The 16,328-nt window shown below is 36.4% G+C and overlaps 1 protein-coding gene across 5 annotated transcripts in view; it reads right to left on the reverse strand.

The window, feature by feature from the left end:
- PLCB1 (phospholipase C beta 1) overlaps positions 1–16,328 on the reverse strand; it is a 922,504-nt gene that overhangs the window by 167,155 nt on the left and 739,021 nt on the right. For all 5 annotated transcript variants that reach the window (XM_053573858.1, XM_053573860.1, XM_053573861.1 and 2 more), the window contains 7 exons: positions 15,575–15,671; positions 13,007–13,091; positions 10,981–11,105; positions 6,712–6,866; positions 3,923–4,087; positions 2,302–2,401; positions 659–763 (listed from right to left, as the gene is read on the reverse strand). In XM_053573858.1, the coding sequence (XP_053429833.1) occupies positions 659–763; positions 2,302–2,401; positions 3,923–4,087; positions 6,712–6,866; positions 10,981–11,105; positions 13,007–13,091; positions 15,575–15,671 (832 nt within the window). The remainder of the gene's footprint in view (positions 1–658; positions 764–2,301; positions 2,402–3,922; positions 4,088–6,711; positions 6,867–10,980; positions 11,106–13,006; positions 13,092–15,574; positions 15,672–16,328) is intronic.

Consider the following 16,328-nt stretch of genomic DNA (forward strand, 5'->3'; position numbering starts at 1 on the left):
CCTTCATTCCGACAATGGCCCATACACTTGTTTTATGTGGCTCAAATGATGTTTCACAAATGGGAACATTTTGCATAGAAAAACTGCTTTCCAGACTGCTGGAAAAACCCAAATGTTTGGTTATGTGGGTCCCATTTGCATGGCCGTGGCTGGCTGGAGTAGGTTATGGCTGCCATCTTTAGACAAGGCTGCCACCGTCTCTCCACTCCTCAGCATCTTACTCCAGGCCACTGGGTACTACAAACATTTAAATTTATTATTCCAGGCCGACATTGTTGAAAGTCAATTTTTCTAAAATTAGGACTCCACTCATGAAAAGGATCCTAGCCCTAGAACTGGCTGAAAGCAAATTTATTGTACATATCTAGACAACAGTAGTACCAGGCAGCATGAAGAAGGCAGTGCTGGACTCATGAGAATAAGGCTGCCTGTAAATAAATACGTTTAAAATTTAGGTAATAGGATATAAGTTAAAATAAATCACATTAAAATTTATTCACAAAGGCTTGAATAATTTATCTCTAAACATACATACAAAAATAGAGGTCAGTTTGATGCCAAGAATCTCCTTCCTTTATTTAGTCTAGTTTTCCTTCCCCTTGACCACAAAAATATGGATGACCCCAATGGAAATAACCCTTGGAGGCGGGTTGTTTACCTGCATATGTATCTGGTACATAGTCTTTCACTTCTATGTAGACAAACACAGCCGGCAGTGTCAGGGGCTGGTTCCTTTCATTCCTCAAACAGATATAGTGGTAGCCTAGAGGGTTAGACAATAGTAAGTGCTGTGTGTCACATACTTTCTTTACAACATTAGTTATAATCATGGATATTTATGTGACTTTGGATGACAACAGGCCACTTTCTCATTTTAATCACATGGTTCAGATAGGAAAACATCCCTGAGTCTGATTTTTTTCCATTCCAACCATATTTTCCTCCTAAAAGAGAATTCAAAGTTGTACACCACAGATTGAATTACTGGTCTGAATTCACTCCATAACAGAATTATACTTGACATGGGACTTAGCATTTGCTTTGCTTTGGCCAGTGGGAATTTAGTGATATGGCAAAAGCAAAAGCTGAAAATGCATTGCAGAGTTGAGCTTGTCCTTTGCATTCCAGGGTCTGCCAAGAGAAGTCCATGTTGTGGGTGCCACTGCCCCTTCAGCCTGGCCCCAGAATAAGCACATGCAGGACAGTCCTAAACCCAACCCGTAGCCAGAAGCACAGCTGTGCAGCTGAGCTCAGGCTAGATCAGCCAAACCCTGCCCACCAGAGACCTGTGAGCATGGAGATAAATGCTTGTATATGAGTTTTCAGATAGAATGTTATACATAATTATTGTGGTAGGATTTGAGTCATACACCATAGCATGTCACAAAAGCATGTACTTTTCCGATTGAAATGACCATGTAGCTCTTGTTACAAAGCGGCAAATAGTTTCCTAATTTATTTTTCTTATTTCCCTTTTTTTTTGTTTGTGGCAGCAGAGTCTCACTTTGGGTAGAGTGCCATGGCATCATAGTCACAGCAACCTCAAACTCTTGGGCTCAAACAATTCTCATGCCTCAGCCTCCTGGGTAGCTAGGATTACAGGTGCCCACCACAATGCCCAGCTATTTTTTTTTTCTAAGAGACATGGGTCTCGCTCTTGCTCAGGATGATCTTGAACTGTGAGCTGAAGCAATCCACCCTCCTTGGCCTCCCAGAGTGCTAGGATTACAGGTGTGAGCCACTGTGCCTGGCCTAATTTTTTTTCTTTTTCTTTCTTTTTTTTCATGATGGAGTTTCATGATGTTGCTCAGGCTGGAGTGCATTCGCTATTCACAGGTGTGCTCATCAAAACTACAACTGTGGTCGTTCCCCCCAGGCCTCCTACTGGTGTACAGGTCTGTGGCCTGTTAGGAACTGGGCCACGCAGGAGGAGGTGAGTGGCAGGGGAGCAAGCAAAGCTTCCTCCCCTCCATATTGACAACAGCTCTTCAAGGCTCATGGCTTTGCTTGAGCTCCACCTCCTGTCAGATTCTCCCCTCCAGCCCTTTTTGGCCATCAGTGGAAAAACTGTCTTCCATGAAATCAGACTCTGGTCCCAGAAAAGGCTGGGGATCACTGTACTACAGTATTACTTGAACTCCTAGGCTCAGGCAATCCTTCTGCCTCAGCCTGCCAAGTAGCTGGGACTAGAGGCATATACCACTGCACCTAGCTATCTAAATCATTCTTCAATAATCACATATGACAGCAATAATCTTCTTTGCAACTTTGATAAAAAGTTTCTCACCACACTGTCCATACCTGGCCGGATGGCTTGCACTGGCAAGATCCGGTGGCCGATAAATTTACCTCCTTCTTCATAAACTGCTACCCTCAGGCAGGCCAGAGAAGGAAGAACCACCTACGGGGATAGTAAGGGCACACCTGGTTACAAGAAGGAGCGATTCCAAGAAAGAATTAGAAAGCTAGTACTCAGTTAGACCCTGCTTTTCCAAATTCAAGTAGAAGTTTCTACTTAGCTAATTTAGACAAAAAGTCAAGCTGTTGATTACTATGTATAAATCTTCAGAAGCAGAAGACATGCGCTACCAGAGATAGGGCTTCATCTCTGTTTTATCACCTTGCCCCAATGAGCCAGTTGCTCAAAATGTGGGCCATTCTATTTTTACATGAACATTTTCAACGAGGAAATGACAAAAGTTCTATGTTTAAACACCAAGAGTTTGTGGTCTTCTCAGCACGCAAATACTTAGATTTATATTAATGAAGCAAGTGATATATGAGTCTTCATATCTTTTTGATATGAAGATTTATATCTTCATAGTGAAAATAGACCCAAAAATGTAACTTTGAGGGTAGCTTTGAAAATATGATTGCTTTGAGTGGCGCCTGTGGCTCAACGGAGTAGGGCCCATATGCCGGAGGTGGAGGTGGCGGGTTCAAACCCAGCCCTGGCCAAAAACTGCAAAAAAAAAAAAAAAAGAAAGAAAGAAAAAGAAAATATGATTACTTTATAAATTTGCAAATTCAAAATTAAGCAATAATTACCCACTTATTTGCTCAATGTGAAACAGTTAGACTGTAGTAGGCAGTTATAGCTTAAGTCAAGGACGTGAGATCAACTCTCTAAAAATTTATCATTTATAACAGCAGCAAACAATGCACCTGACATTTTTAAAGTGTCATTAATGCATTTACTTATGGAATATTCATAATAACCCTCGGAAACAGACAGTTTTACTAAATCCATTTAACATATGAAAAAAATCTTCCAGCACAGAGAGCTTTCAAATAGATAGCTCTTTGCAGAAGACTGCCTTTATAGAAATTTTAAAAGCAAAGGGTAGGGTAAAAACGTCTACTGTACGTTCTCCTAAGCTTATTTTCTTCCTTTATGTGGTGGTAAACGTGTTCAAAGATTTGCTTTTTGGTGAAGACAGAGAGAAAGGTTCAGTGGTGCATGAAAGGTTTTAACTTTATCAGACAGAAACCAGACAGGGTAGAATGACCAGCTGCCAGCCGCTAACAATTCTGGAGAGTTTAATCAATATTCTTTTTATGGGAAAGACAGACTTTCTTTCTCTCGGCCACCATGTTATTCCTTCCTTCCCACTCTACTTCATTTGAGTGCCAATGAAAAAGCATCATATCACTTGTATTATAAGACAATATGCTTTAAATTGAGATGTTTTTCTGGTCTTCTAAATGAGACATACTAGAAGTAATTGAATTATAATGCAATTCTGAAAATCCAAAGAAGCATTTAACAGAGATCTTGAAGAGTTTTCAGGATGGCTTTCAAAATGTTGTTGCTTTATAAAATCCCCAAGTTAGACAACCAATAATTTCTCATTTCATTATTTTCTGTGTGTGAAACACCTGCAAAATGCAGTTACATCTTATGTCATGAACCGGGACCAACCTTTTTGAACACGATGGGCTCTTCTTCCCAGATAGGATTTACAGCATTTCCTTGGGATGTTTTGGTCTTAAAAGCCTTCCTCCTCGTGTCCACAGGCAAACCAAACATATCCACTTCCACGTAAGTCCCCACTTTCTTATCAGAAAGAAACTGACCTGAAATAATCTAGAGAATAAAAATAAATAAATAAATAAGAGATGTCTTGAGGTACAAGTAACACAGACATAAGAGAATACTTTAAAGAGGCAAAAATGTTGCAGGTGAATGTTGAATTATAAGCAAAATGAAACGAGCTAGAGTAGAAATATGATTTCTCTTTCACTGGAGCTGGAAGAGGAATATTGAAAATGTTGAGATTAGAAAGAGTCCATATGATGCCCCATGATCATATCAATGTATACAGTTATGATTTAATAAAAAAAAAAATAGAAAGAGTCCATAAGACAAAGTAGTTCAGGAAGGATAGAGCAGCACTTACCCACATTAAACCAACAACACCTGTTTGTCGTTACCCCTGATGATCATGGTTAGCCCTCTACACAACCGTGAAGACCCTTTGTATAGCTACAGAACTAATGGATATTGTGGAGATAAAGGAGATTTTAAAATTCCATATTTATAAGATGTCTTCCACATCTGTCTCTTTTTCTAACCCAATTTTCAGAATCTAAGGGATCCATCAGCTGTCATGAAGGTTAGAGGAGGCAAACAGAGAGGGGCATTCCAGAAAGCAAGCGCTGATGGGGAACCTGGGTTGTGTGGCCAAAACACAGGCTCCAGCTGGGCAGGAGTGTTCTGAACTCAAGTCCAAGAAAGGGAAAAGAATTTCCAAGAATATGGCTAGACTAGAAATCAGACACCCCAGTGGCTGATAAATAATCAGCAAAGGCCAAGTGAAGAAATTCTGATCAGGTCAGAGAGAAAGTCATCAGGAAGTCTCTCTGAATTTGTCCCGGGACAACTCATTTCTCCTGGATGTTCTATTTGGCTTGGCACATGGAACCTGCCAGAAATGAACTCTTTGTTCAACTTAAGGTTCTATATGAGAAACATGTAGCAGGTGTTTCACAACATGTTTGAAATATCCAAGTTATTTGAACCCCATTGGAAATTCAGATTCACTAAAGATTTTGTATGCTTAAGATGTGTGATCAAAGTAGAGTCCTAAACTAACTGGAATGTTCTCATCAGTAAAACAGAATGTTTTACTAACTGGAATGTTCTTTGTATGCTTAAGATGTGTGATCAAAGTAGAGTCCTAAACTAATTGGAATGTTCTCATCAGTAAAACAGGATGACAGAACATCGTGTGATCTCATAAGTCCATTTCAGAACTGTAAGGTCTATGTGAGAAGATGGAGAAAAAGTAATAATTGACTGATAGTCATGTGAGCTGGATCTTGGCTGTAGCTGTAATGTTAAAGGCAAGACTCTACTGCGGTATGGCCCGTCCATTCAGGGGAGACCGATAGCTCTAGAATAGCCTCTCTAATTTGGATGGAAGCAGCAAATTACACTTGTCTGGAACTCACCTCTTTCCCCTGCACAACTCAACTTACTTGCCTGCCTCTACGTCACTGTTTTATAAATGCTTACACTGTCACAGTGGAATTTTCAAGACAAAATAAATAAGCAAGCAATATGTTCAAAACAAGATGAATCTGCAAACAAGGCAAAAATATTATTAATTTGAGCTAACTATAATAACAATGGGCAAGGACTCTGAAAATAGCATCCTATCAGCCCATGATGATTATGATTTTATCTTAATCACACATGACAGGAATTAAATATCCTTTTCTGAAAAAAATTCCTAAAATAAACATAATCATGAAGGTCTAATTCTGCCAACTTCACTCTTTATAGATGTAGCTTAAAATAATTTCAAGATATGATTATGACACTATTGAAATTTTATTTTTAAATCTTTGCTATAAATCAACTTAAGTTTTAAAAGTAAGTATGGGCTTAACTGTTTAGGGTAGATAGAAATTCGTGAAACTATTGCAGACAATTTTTTACGTAGTTTTTCAAGTATCTTGTGTTTAAGGTCAATCTGAAAATTGCATTTATTTTCAGTGAAAAAGTTGCTTAGTCCTATAATTATTCAGTTAAATAGAAAAGAAATGATACTTTACAAAAGCATGAACAATCAATGGCTTACAGAATCCATAAAAACTCTTCATAAAAATGAATTTCCCCTTTGTAGTATTAAAAATATTTTCTGACAGCTAAAAACATTACATCTGCTTTACCATCAATTGCAAAGACTGAAAAATAATTTAGACTTAATTCCTTAGGGTCATATATATATATTTAACAAAGCAACTATTTCATTTAAAATCATTAATGAATGTTTTAAAATTCCTGAATATCCTGGTAGATTTTCAAACGCTATTCTATGGTAAGTTGAAAGCTTTGTTCAACATCAATAACTTATTAAGAGCATTTTTTTCTATAATTTTGCTCATAACTAATGGGGGAAAATGATCAGAAGATCTCTCCAATATGAGTTACTGACTGGCCATGTTGAGTCCCATCAACTCAATTTATCGATTTAGGGCATGATTTGTACATTTTAAGAATGTTGTCTAGCCGCTGTATCTCATATGTAAGGTCTGTAAAAATTTTTAAAACAGATTTGATCCTTAAAGGAAAAAAATATATATATGACAAAAGTAGGACCTTTGCTGCCTACTAAGTTATTAATGACTAAGCTATTTTTTATGCAAAATAGATACTATGGAAGACTTCTGTTATGAACAATTTTGTGATAAAGGTGTACATACCTTAACAGATAAAGTGTTAGCCACTATCCCATCTACGATGCCTTCAGTAAATGGATCAAAATGCTTGTCAGGCCTCCTCATGAATTCTGGTTTTAATCTGTAGCCACTTTTGCCATTGTATTCATACATCCCCATATTTATTTGCATAGCCAGGTCTGAATATCAGAGACACAAAGCATATTATAAGCATATTTATTCTAGGAGTGATAAAGCAAGATTGCAAAGTAAGACTATGTTACAGTCCACTTTTGCAAGTATTCTCCTTTACAAAAGAAATAGCTATTCATTGTGCAAACATAGGAAACTCAGGTAAGGAAAAAATACACCTACAAACTCCAAACGCAGAGATAATCACTGCCAACATATTGGTGTACAGTCAGTTTTTCCCACTTTAAATATATTTATGACATCCAGTATGTCCATTTTATTAAATCTTTCTCAGCTTTAATTAGAACAGCTGTATAAAATTACTTTCAATGGATGCACTGAATAAATCTCCAGTCTCCTCTTCAAGCACGTTTATGCTCTTCTACTTTTTTACCATTACATATGATGTTTTAATGAAAGTTGCTGTAGTAAAAACTTTAAAGACATTATTAATGAATTTCTTAGAAGTGGAATTCTTCCTAGGAGCGTCCAGTAGCAATTCTGGGTCAAAAGATGTGCACAATGTAAAATCTATTTTGATAAGTTTTGATAAAATGTCCTTCAGAAAGTTTAAACCAGTTTTTACTTCCTAAGCCATGTTTTTTGACAACGGGCTTCCCCAGACCTTTCTCATAGTCAATTCCATAATTCTTTTTCTTGCTTTTTAATTTAAAGGGGAAATTTTCTTTTTAAGAATGTGCATTTCTATTACTTACAACCTATCTAATTATACATGGATTCTTTCAGTGAACAAAGGTTACTGGTCAAAATTTTTCTAAGTCTCAGCCAGTGTATCAGATGTTCACGCTTATTGCAATATTGCAATTGCTAGGGTTGAAAAATACATTTTAAAGTTTTAAGAAATGTGGGAAACCATCAGCCGTTCCAGATTATGTGTCAATTCTCATCTGAAATGACAACAGAATCATTTTATTTTATTTATTTTATTTTTTAAAATTAAATCATAGCTGTGTACATTAATGAGATCATGGGGCACCATGCACAGGTTTTATACACAACTTGAAATATTTTCATCTAACTGGTTAACATAGCCTTCCTGGCATTTTCTTAGTTATTGTGTTAAGACATTTATATTCTACATTTAATAAGTTTTATATGTACCCTTGTAAGATGCACCGTAGGTGTGGTCCCACCAATTACCCTCCCTCAACCCATCCTCCCCGACAGAATCATTTTAAAGTTCCATGTAAAAAATAATTTTTAGAGCAGGGAAAACAAGTGAAGTTTTCTCTTTCATTTTATTAAACTATTTTAATTATGATACCAAAAAGGAAATAATCAATTGTACTTGAAAAAAATTGACTTCAAAGCCTAAAAACTTATATTAGCATGTCATATGTTCTAAAAAAGATTGGATAGAAAGTAAGTGAAGTTTTTTGGGGGGCAAGACACAATTGCAAGAGGGACTTTGCCTAACAAATGCAATCAGTGCAGACTGGTCTATTGTACCCTCAATGAATCCCCAACAATAAAAAAAAAAAAGTAAGTAAGAGAAGTTTATCTTGTAAAGAAAAGGATAATGAGTATCAGTAGACCCATTCATATGATTTATTATATTTATGCATGAAAGATGAAATGAATATATGATCATCTCAATAAATGTCTGAAAGACATTTAATAACATTCCACATAAATTCCTACGATACTGTTAGTCAACTAGGACACCTGTAAACTCCGTTAGTATGTTAAAAAATATCTGTTTAAAAATCACAGCCAATATCCCACCTGATGGTGGTGTCACTACAGTGAAATTCTTAATTGTGTCTAGATACAGAGAAAAATATCGACTCTTCACTTAGAAGAAATAAGACCTGATGTACAATGAGTAGGGTAACTGTAGTTAATGTTAACTACAGAGATTTCAAAACAGCGATAAGAGAATAATTTGTATGTTCCTAGTATAAATAAAATATAAATATTTAAGGCAACAGATATACTAATTACTCTCATTTAATTTTATAAATGTTTCAAATTATCACATGGACCTTGAAAATACATATTGCCATTATGTCTCAAAAAACAAATTAATTAAAAAAGCCATATTTTGCATAATTGCTATTAATATCTTATGTATTGTTTAAAGCTTGATACCTACTTAATAAAAGCCATAATGTGGAACCTCTTGAATTAAAAAAAGAAGGATGCCCAATCACAACACTATTATTTCATATCATCAGTTAAAAGCAATAAATAAGAAAGGGAGAAATTAGATATGATTAAATTACTGCCTTTATGTGTCTGAAAAATCCAATAAAATTTATTACCAAGAAGCTCTTATTAACACAAGAGCTTATGGACATGGTTATAAATATGTAAATATAAATACCCGGAAATTATCAGTTGAAATATAATGTAAAAAAGAAAGATGTCTTCTAAAAAAACTAGACCTCTAATGAAATTAAAATGAATGATTTTGCTGAGAGACTTAATATAAGAAAGAAGTCTTTTAAAGTGAAGAGAAAAAAATTAAAAGGTATCAGTTCTCTTCAGATATATTCATAACTTTAGTATGATTTTATTTAAAAAGCCTATAGCTCAAAGGAGTGGGGCGCTGGCCCCATATGCCAGAGGTGGCGGGTTCAAGCCCAGCCCTGGCCAAAAACTGCAAAAAAAAAAATGGTAGCAGTCAAGAGAGAAACTTACTAAAATTAAAGTAATTCATTTGGAGCTGGAATTCCAGTAGCAATGAAAAAAAAAAAACAAACCCTGAACATTAATAGCAATGAGGGAAAATTTATTTATTATACTACTTCCAGATATTAAGCTGTATTATAAAACATAATAAAAACAGTGAGTTATTGCATCCAGGAAGATAGGCAAATTTATTAATGGGAAAGATATAAAGTGGAAAAATGGATTTCAATTAACAACAAAAATGATTACATTTATTAAGTTGTAATTCCTCTTTCATGGGGTGATTCTTTAGGCAAACCTGAATTGATCTCACTGAGTCTATATATCAAAATTAAATTTGGATAGATGAAAGGGTTAAATTGAAAATTAAAAATGAAAACATGAGAGAAATGGGATATTAGGGAACTTATCCTGGGATGGGAGGCTGTAATCGTAAAAGCAAACCAAGAGCTACAAGATAAAACATGAATCCAACTGACCTCCTAGAATGAATGTTCTTCTGATTCCCAAAGGTCCTTATAGAAAAGTTCTATTTATTATAAATAAATAGGAAAGTTGACAATAGTCCTGATTCATAAAAACAAAAATACAAAAGCCAAGAAACATATTTTCAAATGTTCAACCTCAACCATAATTAAGGAAATAAATTAAAACAACCCTGAGAGAATACATTTTGTCTGAAATTTAATTAGTATTTAACTAAGATCTCAAATGAGAGAGGCTGCCTCATATCATGTGTGGGTGACAGAGGACAGCAGGACATTTTTAAAGGACAGTTTGGCAATATTCCCAAAGGTGCTTAAAACTCTCCCATCTTTAACATGGTAATTCCATTTTTAGGCACTTTTCCCAAAGAACTTTAGCAGACAGACTTGGTAGCTTAGGTCCAGGACTGTCCTCAGTGTATTAGTTATAGTAGAAAAGAGATTCCTTCCTGCCTTGTGATAGGTGGGTTTTTTACTGAATTGAAAAGTATGCTGATTATATAGTTATTCATGACTAGCATTTACGTATATATTTATATTTATATGTAAATATATATATTTATTTATTTTAAACATGGAGTTATATATGAAACAGTATGTTTATATAGACAAAAAGGGCAGAGCACAATCTCCAAATGGTACTATTCCTGGCAGTTTTATTTTTCCTTTATACTTCTTAAATTTCCCATTTTTTTGAAATAAACTAAACACATTACTTTCAAAAACATAAAAAATTTTGTTTGAAAAATTGTACAAAACCAGCAGAAATAAAGACTTGTTTATAAATTATTAAAGAAAATGTCTTAATTTTCAAAATTCACTTTTTTCTCTTTGATATTTCCTTTATCGAAACTTTCTTTTATTTGCTTTTTCAATCAAGTCTGACAATTTTTCTCCTCCCAATTACATGGGCACAGTTTTTGGACCCTTGGAAATAAGACTTTACATCAGAATGGGAATGATCACGAGCTGTGTTACTCACCCATTGTCTGGAAATTAAGTGCCACCATCTGACAACCAGCATTCCAGAAGAGCTGAGGCATGTAGTTGGATGAATCCACGCGTGTTCCTTTTGGATATATCCTGCTAAGCTGCATCTTGTTATATCTGGACCATCAGGTTAAGAAGTGAATGCAATTATAAAAATTATTAGTGGATGTGTTAACTGAAAGGCCACCTTCCACCTTTCTGGGTTGGGGAAATGAAGTAAATGTTGATGACCTCATGGGCTAGTGGGTGAAATATGAATAAACGTGCTCTTATCATATAAACAAAGCACCACCCTTGTAGAGCTATGAAAACCAATGAGGCGGCAAAAATGGATGAGTGAAATTCAATGTGATTTTGCAGAGAGTATTAAGGACGGAGTTAATGACCCAGGGCACACTAGGAGGCTGGAGGGCACTGAGTTATGCAAGAGGACGATACAGTGTTTAGCAGACATAGATACTATGAACCTCACAGCTACTTTTGAAATGTTCTCTGCTCATTTTGTTAACCTTCTCTGGGAATGCTATTTGCCAAGACCATAGTTCCTTTTTTGATTAATAACAAGGTCAATAACCGGGTGTTGTGGCTGGCGCCTGTAGTCCCAGCTGCTAGGGAGGCTGAGGCAAGAGAATTGCTTAAGCCCAGGAGTTGGAGGTTGCTGTGAGCTGTGTGAGGCCACGGCACTCTACAGAGGGCCATAAAGTGAGACTGTCTCTACAAAATAAATAAATAAATAAATAAATAAATAAATAAATAAATAAATAAATAACAAGGTCAGTATTGCCCAGAAGTTTCTGATCTTGTTTCATATTTTTTGTTCTTTAACATCATCTGTTTTCCATCCTAAGAACCTTATTGGACAACCCCATATCTTTAAAACACATTGTTCAATTCCTATTACCAAGTTAGGCAGAGGTTAGCTAAGGTTCTGAGCTAGGTAAAATGGAGTTGAAACGTTATTATGGAACTTGCTGGATGTGTGGTCTCAGGCAAGTTATTTCATCTTTCTGTGTCACCATTTCCTCATCTATTAAATAGATTTAACACATTTGTTTGTTTAATACGTTGGTGAATTTTAAAGCTGTTTTATTCTAGAACTTACTTCATTAAATTGAGCACTTTGGCATATTTAATATTAATTTTATGAAAACAATTAAAAGCCTATTTTATATCTGTTCATAGGTGAGTTTTTGTTGCCAGTAGTGACAACAAAACCATTGTTAGTAATATATATTTATGTTCTCATCATCCTTATCCCAAGCATTTTTTTTTTTTGAGACAGTCTCACTCCTTTGCCTTGGGAGAGTGCCATGGCATCATGGTAGCTCACAGCAACCTCAAACTATTGGGCCCAAGGGTTCCTCTTGCCTTAGCCTCCTGAGTACCTGGGACTACAGGCACATGGCACAATGTGTGGCTAATTTTTCTATTTTTAGCAGACACAGGGTCTCACTCTTGCTCTCCTGAGCTCACGTAATCTACTTCTCTCAGCCTCCCAGAGTGCCAGGATACAGGCATGTGCAACCATGCCCAGGCTGCAAGTATTTTTTAGTTGGACATTTATATATTCCATGTAAGTATGTCAGGTGCCAAGCCAGTGTGTACACATAGACATATGTATGCATACACTTAACATTTATCATATCTTACCTATGTATCAAGTATACATCCATGTTACACATGGTGTGCCAAATACAAAGAGCAAACCAAAAGCTAGTATCATTATTTCTGATTTACAAATGAGGAAAGGCAGGATTAAGTAAATTGCCGAAGGACACACCTTGATGGTGTGAAGGTGACCTTGAACTCTGGGCTTTGTTTTATTCCAAGGCCAGTTCCTCTTCCATAAGCAAGGTTATTCTGCTCCACATTGTATACGAGAACTGAAACTATTTATTACTCCAGGGTATAGACTTAGGTCAGTTCATGCATCTCCCTCTTTACTAAAAAACCAACCAAACAAACAGCACATGACTTCAGCTCTGTTAACTCAGCATCAGTAGTCCAATCAAGGATACTCTACAAATTCCACGGGAGACTTGGTCAGCTGCTCAAGTCCTTTGGTTTCCACGAAGGAAGACATTTCAAAACTTTTATTTCTTTCTGAGTTAAAAAACAACAAGGAAATAGGAAAGTGAAAAATAAAATTATAAAACTACAAAAGAAGTAGGCAAATTTTCAGTAAAGTTGAGGACAATTAAACTTCAATGTAATTTTCATATTAAATTTTTTTTTAGTGAATTGTTTACCTGTAACAAAAGTTGAGTCTTGTTAGTTATTGCTTTTAAAAGTTAGTACTTGGGTCAGATCTACTTATGGCTGTGCAACTCAGGGGGACAAATGTTATTTTCAACCAGTATAGTGTGGAAATGAAAACCTTCTTTGTAGAAAGAACAGGGACCCTGTGGAAATTCAAATTGGTTTTTTGGGGCTTATTGGGGACAAGATTAGCTAACGAGGCCCTGGAAACATTGATGATAGACACGGAGGATTTCCTTTATGCCAACATCATAACCTTCTTAGTTTGTGTGTGCCCTTTTGATACAAACAACTAATGTGACATTAGAAGTATGGTATTTCAAAACAGAAGGATCCGTGAAAATTTTCCACATGTTTTCATATTAGATAAGAAATAAAATGGAGGTCAGACAGATGAATGTGCTGAAGGTCTTACTATTCTTGAACACAACAGAAACACTCTGAAAGTGAATTCATGCCTCCAGTTAGAGTGAGGAAAACAAAACAAAGTTATCTTAGTTTAAAAAGACTGAGGGTAAAACAATATGTCTACCCTCTTCTCAACTGAACATCAACTGTTATGTTATGATATTCTGACAAGAGTCATGCAGCAGGATTAAGCAGCTCTAAGTTTTTAAAATTGAGCTCCCTTTCAGACACTTTTCCCATCTTAGACTCCTCCTCCTTCCAAAATTAAACCCCCATTCTTTTTCCTAATCATTCCCAGAGTGCTTCTTTCTCTATCTTCTCATTCTCTCCAATTTATTCAAAGGTAAACCCTGAGTTTTCTTTTTCTTTTCTTTTCCTTTCCTTTCTTTTCCTTCTTCTTTTATTTTTGTTTCTTTTTCAGTGAAACAACAACAACAACAACAAAAAAACAAAAACAAACTGTAAGTTTGTTATTTAGGAAGAACCAAGAGAAAGCTCAGGGCACTTTCAAAGAGAGCTGTAAGTGGGTCCCTCTCGTGAAGGAGCAGAGGTGACAGAGACCCTGACTTTCCTTCTTTTGGTCCATCCTAAATCTACTTTCATATGGTTTATGCAGTCAGCATTAATGGGTACTGTGCAAAACATGTTCAGTATTCTTTTTGTAAGAAAGTATTAACATGATATAAAACCTAGGGAGAAAAGTGCTTGTAAGTCTGGCTGGTGCCGTCTTTAGCAAGTTCTGCAGAACTGAAATCATCAGCTTTTTCTCACACTTGGCTAATCGTCTGGGAGCTTTTAGCTAATGAATTAGGAAAAGTTACTTTGCAGCCAATGAAAGTTACAATAATATAAAAATAACTCGTTTAGGATGCTTCCAATTGGACAAGTTGTGGTCAGAAGCATCAGTAATTACGACATCAAAGAAAATATTGGACTCTTCATATCAGCATATAAACAATATTTGGAAGTTGAATTCTTTGTTGTAGAGCTAAGTTAAGACTCTTTGGGGAAAATTATACAAATATAATGAAATGCACCTTATGCAGAGGCCTGAATTTTCATTTATCTTTAAAGCCATCCTTTTTTCAAGAGGCTGCTGCATATCAAAATTTCAATTTTTTTTTTTTTGCAGTTTTTGGTCCAGGCTTGGTTTGAACCCGCCACCTCCGGCATATGGGGCCAGCACCCTTTTTCCTTGAGCCACAGGCGCCGCCCTAAAAATTTCAATTTTTTAAGAGCACATCTTTAATGAGCAGCTGATAAGTTTCAAGGATTCTCTCAATCTGGTATTATCTCACACTGCATGGACATACAAAGGGCGCCTTTGTGAACGTGCTCTGTTCTCTAGGTAAAGATAGTATTTTTCTTTACATCCACTGCAGATGTGTCAGGAATAAAGGGAAAACACTAACTGTGATGGGAAGTTGATATATTCTCATAAATATATAAAATGTGCCAGACAAAATGGAATGAGAGTGGATTGATCCTGGCTCCAGGGATCAGGGTTGGCCAGGTTTCTGCCCCCCTTTGGGGAATGGGAGTTTATTTCAATACTATCATATACATAATGAGTGGATTCCAGTGTGTTGTTAGAAACAGAAAACGAATGTAAAATTCTCAGTTAGCTGTCCTCCGGGCATATGTCTTTCAGATAACCATGTTAGCCTGTGGACCTGTTAAGTATTTGGGGATAATATACTAAAACACTTTCTCATATGGTTATTTTTAATATATTAAAATACATCTATGTTTATCTATGTGTGTAAAGATAACAAGACCGTAAATTTGTACAGATATTCAAGACCTCACCAGTATAGAAGAGCTCTATGAAGGGTAAGATTTTTTTAGGTTACATAACCCTGTATTTAAAATGTAGTCATTATATGCAGTATTAGGGGTTTTCTTCATGGAAAACTTACTTTTTGAAATTTCAAATGACTCAAACTTGACTGGCTGAATATAGTTCACCAGGTTGGACATCTCCTCCGTGGCCATCGCCTCACTCCCAGCGGTCCCCTGGAAGCAGGAATAAGTAACAAAAAAACATTTCCAGAGTGAACATTATAGTATCAAGGGTTATTTTCCCAGAAAATGACCACCTGACTCACTCCTTCTCTTCTGAAAATGATTATTATCAATAGAACATCCCTTCCAAGAGAAAGCAAAGGGAAAGGTGAGAGGGGGAGGAAGGAGGTTGAGTGGTGGTTGGCAGCGTGGGCCCCAGGGCTTCAGTACCACCCTGTTAGAAATGTAGGATCTTAGCCCCGTGCAGGCTTCTGAGCCAGAATCTGCATTTTATTTTCTTTTTAAAATATTATTATTATTATTATTTGAGATAGAGTCTCACTCTGTGCTCTGTACTGTCCCCCAGGCTAGCACGCCATGGTATCAGCCTACAACAATCTCAAACTCCTGGGCGCAAGGGATTCTCCTGCCTCAGCCTCCCGAGAAGCTGGGCTACAGGTGCCTGTCACAATGCCCAGCTAGTTTTTCTATTTTTAGTAGACATCAAGGGTCTCATTCTTGTTCAGTCTGGTCTTGGGCTCCTGAGCTCAAGGAATCCTCCTTGGCTTCCCAGAGTGCTAGGATTGCAGGTGGGAGCCAGAGAGCCAGAATCTGCATTTTAATAATGTGTTTGGAATGCACACTGCAGTTGGAGAAGCTCATCTTCCA

This window comes from Nycticebus coucang, chromosome 21 (assembly GCF_027406575.1).
Source record: "Nycticebus coucang isolate mNycCou1 chromosome 21, mNycCou1.pri, whole genome shotgun sequence".
NCBI classification, from domain to species: domain Eukaryota; kingdom Metazoa; phylum Chordata; class Mammalia; order Primates; family Lorisidae; genus Nycticebus; species Nycticebus coucang.